General features: G+C 37.8%; 1 protein-coding gene across 1 annotated transcript; it reads left to right on the top strand.

Moving 5' to 3' along the window:
• Nucleotides 1–362: 362 nt before the first annotated feature.
• LOC150086795 (uncharacterized) lies at nucleotides 363–10,003 on the top strand. The gene is made up of 2 exons (XM_090371581.1): nucleotides 363–458; nucleotides 9,308–10,003. Exons 1-2 carry the CDS (start codon nucleotides 434–436, stop codon nucleotides 9,640–9,642), a joined length of 360 nt encoding a protein of 119 aa, XP_090227707.1. The 5' UTR covers nucleotides 363–433; the 3' UTR covers nucleotides 9,643–10,003.
• Nucleotides 10,004–10,662: the final 659 nt, after the last annotated feature.

Genomic DNA, 10,662 nt, shown 5'->3' with positions numbered 1-10,662 from the left:
TCACCATCACCACCAGTCCCAGCTATCCGAGAGTCAATTGTCCTTACCTCCTTTGCCTTATTTCCCTTCTCCTTACCTCTTTCCTGCCTCGTCCCTCCAGCCCACCGTTACAACCTCCGACTGCACTAGATCCTTACATCTACCTGGAAACTCTAACACAACCATAGAAGCGGTAGCGGCTTCGTCAACGGTAGCAGTAACCGCAGTCAGCACTGGATGCCATCCGATCGTCAGCAGAGTCACAGCATCCACCTCCTCCAACAACGTGCATTACAAGAACAAAGAGGACGTCACTGCGCGCACTATAGACACAAAAGTTAAGCTCGGCAATCCATATTCCATCGATGAAATTCTTAAGCCTAAACCGGACGGGTCTCTGTCAAAGAGGACAAAACGTCCTCGTTCGATCTCGGAAGATGACGAAGAGGGAACCATGAATGTGACATCAGATATTTCCGGTAAGAAATGTACGCATGCATTTGTTATTGCATACAGGTATAGGCAGGGATTCCCAACGTGGTCGACGGTCTTGAAAGAGGGTAGATGCATACCAAGGGGTCGAATGGGGGATGGAGCAATGGCAAATTATATAATAATATTTTTTTTACGTACCCATGTGTTACTTTTATAATTATTTTATATTTTTAATAAACAATTAATCATTATTAACAGATTAATTTTAATCCATCCATTAAAATATGTATTTTTTGGATGAGTGAGGTCACTGAGGGAAAACTGAATTTTTTAAAGGAGTCGGCAGGTAAGAAATGGTTTGGAACCCCTGATAGAGAGCAATAAGAAATAAAAAAAATCCATCCTTAGTGCCATAACAGGAACTAGAATCCTCTCTGAAAAAGGGGTAAATCGAAACTCGTAGCTGTTATCTGTTATTTTGGAATTCATTCATTTCATTTCTGTGAGAACATCTGTACACGTGACTACTGCACCTTCAAAATTTTCATATTCAGTATTTGCATTAATTAGTGATGGAACCAATGACGCGCCCATAACAGCAATATCCTTCAAGTCTCCCCACATTTCCCTTTTCTGACTCCCACATCATATTTTCCTTTATCAGTTTATTGTAAATCACCCCGTCACAGACTTAAAGACCAGTGGAGTTGACACAACAAACTTGCAATTATTAACCATCAGCTCACAGACACATGCAATATTGCCTAAATAAGCTAAAAAAAAAAAAAAAAAAAAAAAAAAAAGTTTTTATAGTGTTTATAATTAAAAGCTAAAATTCTGTAAACCAGAATTATATTATAATACACAAGTTTTACTTTTATTACCCATAATTATTTACACATGCTATTTTACAATTTATTCATTAAGCTGAGCCTTTTCACTGCGCTGGGACTTGTCTTCCATTTAAACCGATGTGTCCCAAGCCTTTTTCGTGATCCCTCATCTACGGACAAAGTTTTCTTCGTTACAGCATTTTCTTCTTGAACTTCACTGCATTCGTTCTGGTTGCATTTCTGATGTCCTTTTAACTGCCTTATAAATTTCTTTTAGTACTCCCTTTCTGCACTGTTTATCCCGTTTAAAATTTATACCAAACTGGTTACTAGTTATGAGTATGCGTTACGCGAAGGAACATTCTAGTATTTTGATTTCATTAATTTTATAGGTTTTCTCCTACCCTTTTTGCTTTTCTCAGGTAGTTTTCAATGTATTTGAAGATTTAGTTTATTTCTCCTTGAAGTATCTCGTTCTGTATCTATAGCGGGAGATGACCACTTTCAGATGATCAGCGTATGCCATTTTTATACACACATAAAACCGGATCCATTAAGAGCACCATGTTTCTTGGATCCAGCCTATTTTTTTGCAAAGCCTTTTGGATGTTGTCCTGCTCGAAGGAGGTTCTTGAAAAGAAAAGAAAAAAAAAAAAAAAAAACATTCCCCACTTTCCAAACATTTAGTTTGTTAGATGTCGAAAATTCAATCGAAAGCTTTAACGTACACCTACATATTTTACGGATAACTTTTTTTTCCTTAATACAAGCACTATCACAATTCTTGTATTTGAATGCGATGGTTAAAGAACTGTCGCTTTCAAAATACTCCTGTCAATATATAGTTACTTGTTATTGCAAGTACACACACTGGTAAAAAAAAATATGAACCTTTGTATTCAGACAACCATAGAGACAGAATAAATGCAAATAAATGCAAAAAAAAAAAAACTTCTGGCGTGAGGGTGATGACGTGTTACCTCGTTGAGTGTGCGACTGCAGTAATCTGAATCTAGAATGGAGAAAAAGCGTGATCTATAAGATTTTGAAAAAAAAGGTCTTATTGTGAGTGCACGTTTAGAAAGCCACGACTCAAGCCACGACTTGAGCCACGACTCAAGAAACGAAAGACATAACTGGTTTCTCAAAGGCACCCATATCAAAAATTTTTAATTGACTGAAAAACAAGTGGTTCTAAAAGGCTTAAATGTGGTAGAAAAACAATACTTCAAGAACGAAGCCGTCGTACTGTAAGCAGGACTGTACAGAAAAATAGAACATCTGATGTGCAGCAAATAACATCTGAATTCAACGAAATTCAGAACGTCCCTATATTTCAACCCGCACCCTGCGTAGGGAATTGAATAAATTGGGTATTGGTAGTCGCCTGCCTATTCAGAACCCACTTGTTTCAGAGAAAAAAAAAAAAAAAAAGAAGAAAATTCCGCTTGCAGTGGTGGTGAGAAGTCGTGTTTGGACAGTGGAACAATGGAAGAAAGTCATGCGACGAGTCACGATACACTTTGTTTTGCAACAATGGCAGGTAGAGAGTGAGGCGAGAACCTCACAAAGCGACGGACCCTGCTTGCCTTGTTAAGCCAACCCAAGCATCTGGAGGTGGTATCATGGTATGGAGAATGTTTTCTTGGCACGACCTGTGTCCGTTGATACCGGTGGCATGTCGAATATCATCTAGGGAGTACCCACATTTTGTATCAGATCTACTGCACCGGGAAATGTTACACTTTTATCCCCAAGATGATAGCCATTTTATGGATGACAATGCAAAATCTTATCGTGCAAGAATGGCTCAGAGAACATGACACAGATTTCCACAATCATCCTGGCACCCACACCCATCTGATCTCAATCCTGTTGAGAATGTGTGGGATATGCTGAAGAGAGATATTCGACAACGATGTCCTATTCCTTCAACTTTGTCGCAGCTTTATCTTGCTGGATATTTTGATGGAAGAATGGTTACAATTAAGCTAAAATGATTTAAAACAATCGGGCGGTCTTTGTTTACAATAACAAAGATGGCCCGATTCCATACTAAATAAAAGTTCGTGTGTGTGTGTGTAGTGGTGGTGTTATAAAAGGATACTTTAAAAAAGGTGAAATAATATTTAAAAAATAACAATTACACTGTGTAAGAGTGAGGCATGGGCCTACCTCACTGATTTTTCTGGGGTCGCCTTCTCTATTGTCCCCATACCTATGTCTTCCCCCCAAGCCTTCAGTTTCCCCCCCCTACTCTGTCTAACTCTCAGTGTACACCCCACACAATTTATGTGTGGTGTGTACATTGCAAGTCTGCTACGAATAAACCGCGCTTACATAAACCTCTCTCGGCCTTTTATATTCTAGCGTTAACTCTTTTTTTCCCCCCACATAGGCCCTTGCCACTGAAATCTTCGGAAACAGGTGGCAGGGCCTACCAGAGTACAAAATAAAATCTACTGGGTACCTGACTTTGCTCACAGGGATCAAGTGCGGTAACGGTGGGTCCCAACGGCTAAATGGTCAGAAGAACAACGGTACACATCCTTCAACTCCCCACTTATTTTAATCTCTGGCCTTCACAGAGTTCTGTGCTATACAAACAGAGTATACAAAGCGGAGATGGGGGAACCCCTGGTACCGTCAGACAACTAACACACTTTGCACTAGTGTAAGAGTAATCCTGTCTGCTACGAATAAACCAATTTTGGATATAAAACTAGAATTTGGAGTTTTGATGCCATATTGAAGTAATTTATTCCCTTTGGCTGCAGAGGAAACTTCGAGTGAGTTCGGGGTCAAGCAGAGGTGCTGAGGTTCTTTACAGCAAAACAGGTCAACCAACTATAGAACACACAATACTCTGACACCTCATGGCTTTAGTTGCCTAGGTGCTTATCCAAAACAACAAACTCAACGCTTTTAAAAGCTTCTAGCATTATACCAGTGGAAAAATTTAAACGTTACGGATTTCCAAAATTTAAAAATGTTATTAAAATATGTTAAGGAATTGTTTAATTTATAGAGTTTACTGTGCCATTTTTAGTTAAGAACATTCTTCCAAAGTTTTCTCTATCAGCTTCTAAGGTTAATTAGCATACAGATTTGCTAATACATTAAAACAAATAAATAATAAAATAAAATCAGCGAAGAAAATAAAGAAAGGCATCAACAGAGACGATAGTTATTAAACTTGACAGTGATGTCAATTTTAATAACCATCATCTTTCATCACCACAAATCTTTTACATAAAAACGAAATAAAAACTTGTCCCCCCTAAGTTATAAACAAAAATTAACTTGGAAATTATTTCTTCTCACGAAATTATTGTAACAAACCCTATCATTAGTTGACCTTCAAATAATCTTATCTCACTTCGAACACCTTACCGCCAGAAACACATTTTAGCAGCTGAGATTAGCGTCAAACATCTCCCACCACCACTCCCTTTAAAAAAAAAAGAGGGTTCAAGGTTCCCGTGCCGCAGTGCATTTCTACAGAATACGGAGCACACTGTCGGCAGGTGTTCCACGCCAGTCACCTTACGTGTCACAGTGGGTCTATTTCAAAAGCCCGACTTCTTCACCCAGTTGCTTCCTCGGTTTATTTGAAGATTAAGTAATGAGCTGCACACGAAATGTTATTCTTCTTCTGTATGGGCACGTAAGAAGGAAGCATGCAGATGCTATAACAGCTGTCACAATTACGTGTCGTTTACCTCTTAGAGAAGAAACTCTCCAATGAGTGCTGAAAACTGATTCCTACTACGAAAGCGGTTCTTTACCATGTCGGAAAATCGAATTCAGAAGACATGACATTCAGAAGATGTTGAACAGTTTATTTTTCCCTGGTTTCTGGCTTATGAAGTTTAGTGTTTTCGTTTTTCTTTGGTTAACTGCCTTTTTTCTTTTTAAATTTAAGAACTTAGTCTTCTGTAAATTGAATGATTTTCCCAGAGCTGCAATCCCCTAATCGACTTTCATAATCAGCAGTGCTGTCTATTGGAAGAAAACGGGAACCCAAAAAAGATACTTCGGATAACCGAATGGTCCATGTCTTGCTTCAGTTCTTGCTATAACCAAAAAAAAAAAAAAAATAATAATAATAATAATAACCCGATAAACGTTGCACTTAGTGAGTAAACCGTGACAAGAACATTACAGTAAATCAAAGCATATGAAAATTACCAGGTGAACGTAATCAATCGATATTTCCGTCTTTGTGAATGGCAAAATTATTCTAAAAACTGATAACTAAAATCATTTAGGCTTTATTGGACGAGTGACCAACCTTCGCAAAACAAGATCAGGATAGATCACTGCACCACATGTCACAATTCTATATATCACGAACGAAATGCTGAATTTCAAAATTTGCCCCTCTCTCTCTCACTCGCACACACACACTGGACCTCTCCGAGCTTTGATAACCGCTGCTACATGGTGTAGCATTGAACCAATAAGAAATTGAATGTTGTCCAAAGTGGACTTCAGGCTCATTTCTCCAAGAGTACATCATCTAAACGAGAGATGAAATATGGGAGTTTTCCAGCTGTGCGATTCTTCTCTCCAGGATATCCCACGTGTCCAGTAGAAATGACATCAAGAGACTAATTTGTAAGGAGACTGCAGGGGCCAGTATATGTGATGGAGTTTATTGTCATGCTCTTCGAACCATTCAAGGACTTTTCCGGAATGACACGGCATTGTTGTTCCGGATGATTCCATCACCTGTGAGATAGGATGTCATCACAGACTGCAAATGGTTGGATAAGATGACCATATACGTTTGAGAAGGCAACCAAGAAAAGGTACTGCATTGCCTTCCCAACAAATGGCACGCCATTGCTGGGAAGGCCAATGTACTATTCGAAATCATTACACCAGTGGCTGCTTAAACCACAGAGTAACGCATTCTAGATATAATCGTGGTTTTTCTTCAAATTTTGTCCCCAAAATCAGCGTGGAGTACCGTACATTTTGATTCGTCGTAGCAGCAAAAAACTTTCTGCCATTAGTTCAATTTCTGTACTGCAGACACCACGTAATTATGTACAGGTTATAAACTAATACATAACTATATGTAAAAAAATTAAACCCTCCTGGTTCTTGCAGTTGACTGATTGCATTTTATAATAAACTGACAAATAACTTAATAGTGATAATATCCGTGAAAAATTCACGATGCAGTTAAGGTAAATCGGAACACAAAGGTACAGATATTTGTATGTATACGCGACTCGATAATATATATTGACTATATTTATTACTCATTATCATTCGTTGCAAGAATTCTTTGCTGAAATGAAACAGCAATCAAACTCAACAGACAAATGAATTACTGTAGATGCGTTCATCAGGGAACTCAAAATCTCCACGTGATGGTTACACAACAGCTGAATGTTCCTGAGAATTGTGTCCGTGCTGGAATTTGATCCAATATTTTGTTAGACCTTTGTTTTGGTGATTTTTACTATTTTTCATAAAAAAATTGCACAAAGTTGGATCGGAATACTTCACGTTGAACACTTCTGCAATTACAGACCTTGACTTTGCACGATTGTGGAAGTGAAGAAATTTATAACTTGTAAGAATGGGCATAGCCAGAAATCTTTCTGAGGGAGACGACCGAATTTGTGTGGAGGGGATTCATTAGGAAGGTGTGTCTGAAATTTCGACGCCTATACATCACACCAAGAAGCTAACATAATTTCGCATTTCAGTTGAGCTGCGTCAGTCTGAAAGCCCAAAAAATTGCAGCTATGTAAAGCAGTTTAATGAGAGCATTTGTTTTAAATACTTTTGTTATATTTATTATTTTATTACTGTTATAGACCACAGGACAAACAAATATTTCTGATAATTATTTTAGGCATAGGAATTAAAAATCTTTTTATATTTGTTAATGATATGCCTATACAGGGCGCTTCAATTAAAAAAATGCACCAGGGTCTATTTGGCTTATTTTTTGATTTACACTATTTGTCGTGTGGGCCTTTTTTTTTTTTTCCTCCTCCATATTGGAGTTGAAATTCTCCCGAGACACACACGCCGATGCCTTTAAATTGAAACACTTCATATATATTTAATTCAAAATTCTTCAGTAAAAATTTTACTTACTGTTGTGATATCTTTGTACGTTGTTTGCATATTTCGGTTGAAGTACTAGGAAGAGAAAAAAATTATGTAATTTTAAAACAATTAGCATAATTCATATGCACATATCTAATTTTAGCGATGATTTATTTTATAAACAAATGAATTAAACTATTTTAATTAATTCAGAATATACTGAAGATATGAAAAGTGCAGAATAATAGTCCATAAAACAATAAAATCAGAGCTATTATGTCATAAAGGTTAGACTGACATTAAACATTCAAATCTTAACAATATTTGAAATGTGGCAGTCCAGTTCATTGGATGGGGAAAACACATGAGCATATTATGGGTAGGTCTATTGCGATACTTGCCGTTATCAATTTGGCTATAATTAATTAATGATCACTGTTGAAAATTGATGGGCTTTTTGACGTCTACGTCAGTATTCCGCAACCTTTTAAGTCCGTAGTACTTTATGGAGGGAGGGACCAGAAAAGGAAGAATTATCGTGCATATGCAATTAGTACCTTTGAACGAATTGCTCAAAAGCATTTAAACATTAAGTATTTGCAAAACCCCTTATATCAGTTCTTCTGTAAGGAAAGTGTAAAAGCAATGATAACAATATTCAATAAGTAACCTATATAACACTACCGTTGATTATACAGTAATCCATAATAGTATTGTTCCATTTATATAATCGAATGCTAATTTCGAACCCCCTCTCTTTTTTTAACCATTGCTGCTCTGTTAACTATTAATTAAAGAATTTCGTGATGCACCTGTAACCACGTGGCTGCACGCTTGTGTGTGCAGTTGCAGAACATTGTCTACGTGAGTGAAAGTACATTAATGGAACAGAATAAAAAAAAGTGTTCTATATATACTCTGACACGACCACAAAGTCAAGAGCTACAACTAATAACAATTGACAATGAATACAATCACGTCGGCTCGAACACCGGCTAACTCAAACGCGTGTGCCACTACACCCTCGCGCTCACCACTCGGATACGTCAGACCTGACCCCGTCGCATCAGAGAAATTTAAAGAATAATAAATTTGTAATTGTAAGATAATTAAATTGTACCCAATGAATTTTTTTTGGGGGTGGATGGCTGGGCAAAAAAAAAGTTTAGCAGAGGAAAGCCAAGAGATGTTGACGAAATGGAGAAAGTTAATCGAGGTTGTAATCAATTATTCTGATTATACTCATCGTATCATTTGAATAATTCATTTATGCCCATCACTAATCGATTCAGCCACTACTGAAGTTTGTGGAACCACACGAACACCGCTAAAAAGTTCATGGATACCGCTTCGCAATGCTGGTGCTTATGTTGAGATTTTAAAAGTACAGTATTATGTAAATAGTATCAAACTGCCTGACAAACATTGCTCGATTAAGTCGTTTATGTCCCATAGTACTAAAATAAATTTTCTGTTTATACTCCGGGACGACCAAACGGCCAGAGGAGTTCACAAGATAGACATAATACAAGAAACAGCACCGTATTCAACAATCACGGGCTTGAACCACTGTCACTCAAGGTACGTGTACTTATGCACCCGTGCGCCTGACCACTAGGCTACGGCAACCTGTAGCTAGTAATACCTTTGTAAAAATAGGTAGAGATTTTCAAGTCATTTGTATATGAATGAATCCAACATCAGTAAGCTTATGTTAAGCTGTTATGTTATTCTTGTATCCTCAAATACTGATGGGAGATATAAAACCGGATACTAACTCCTGATGGTAAGCCCTATCCATAAGGTGGTAAATGGTAATTGTAAGAGCAAAAAGTTTATAATAAATATAAAATAAGACTTCGGCGCTGTATAGTTGTAGTTAGGTTTCTGTCTAACCCATACTAATTAATATTGTTTATGTCAGACTTAATGCTAATTTATCATTATAATGGTTAACTTAATCTTTCGATTGTTCGTATTTGCAGAGGGTGCCTCTACGAAAGTGAGAAGGACGGATCCAACGGATCGCCCAAGCGCATCATCAGAGGTCAGTAAAACTTTCCATTCTCAGCCATTCATGTTTACCGCTTCTCCAACGTCTCCTTTTGACTGCTGGACTACCTCTCCATCTTCGGGGCTTTCGGCGTTCTCCCTTCCAAGACTGATGCCAGTACCGGGGATGGTGACTTTTCCTTGTCCCTATTTCGGCGCCCCAACTCTTCCGCAAATGGGGATGACCACTGCAGCTGGTCAGGCGACTTTTTACTCAGCAGTGTACAGCAGCAACGGAAGGAAAGACTTAGCATTCGCACCCAAGTGATGGACTGGGTACTCGTCAAATCTGTTCGAATAAGGAAACGTGCATACACGCAAGTCCGCAGATGAAAATGAAAAAGAATGCTGCAGGAAGTCTGGGAACGAAGATGCCAAAAAGAACGCAATGGAGAAAAGTAGTCTCATGACTTCCCAACAGAAGTGGCACTTTCGGAAGATCAGCAGAACACTCGAGTACATCGCGAGAGGAGGACTGCTGAAAAGTTTCGTTTAAGGCCTAAGAACGTCGCTTATCTAGTTTACCAGTTGACTTCTGTATATTACCCGGAATCCAGCGCCACTCAAACTCATTGAAACAGTGAAAATATTGTGATGTTAATAAATCATTGACCTTAATACAATTCTACACCTAAATCATGGAAGTAGGACCAAGGAAATTTCATAAACGTGTTCTCATGTGTTTCTGTATTTCCTAATTATCTCATTTGGCGCAGGAATGGAATGGAACTCCTTTACCAATATAAAAGAAAACCCATAATCGTTCACATTTCAACAACTGTACTTAGAAACATTTAACGAAAGTCCTTTAATGTTTTAACCAGTTAATACTACATCAGATCTGCAGATCAACCAACGTACCTTCAGGACTTTACTACTCATTAACCTCAACTTTTATCTGGTATCATCTTCCTTCCTTGACACGCCGTAGCCGACTATTCATCGTAAAGTATGGAGAGTTATACATATTATATGTGAAACCATAAAATACAGAAATATTTTTTGTCTATTATGTAAATTTATCTGACTCCATTCAGCCATTTCGAAGCATAAACAAAAATATTTTACTTTTCGACCTTTAATTGACGCCTTACCAGAGACATTGCACACATCCCTAAGTTAGGTTGTAGATGATGTGGCCATTTTTTTTAAACTCCTAATTAGCGATTGTTTTGAGAACGACAGCACTAGACCTACGATATGCTAAGTTTCAGTAATGAAAATGTAAACTAACAGTAAAAACAAAACGGAAGAGTCATAGTAATAATTTTGGGCGTGAAACATACAC

Source organism: Mastigoproctus giganteus, chromosome 4 (assembly GCF_048544385.1).
Source record: "Mastigoproctus giganteus isolate SK-2022 chromosome 4, ASM4854438v1, whole genome shotgun sequence".
Taxonomy (NCBI): Eukaryota; Metazoa; Arthropoda; class Arachnida; order Uropygi; family Thelyphonidae; genus Mastigoproctus; species Mastigoproctus giganteus.
The sequence above is the reverse complement of the archived record's forward strand: the minus strand, read 5'-3'. Positions and strand labels throughout refer to the sequence as shown.

Bases quoted from the DNA above. Each gene is read 5' to 3' on its own strand.
- LOC150086795 (XM_090371581.1), top strand. From the start codon at position 434: ATGAATGTGACATCAGATATTTCCG. The intron at 459-9,307 runs GTAAGAAATGTA...TCGTATTTGCAG, and splicing joins TGTGACATCAGATATTTCCG to AGGGTGCCTCTACGAAAGTG.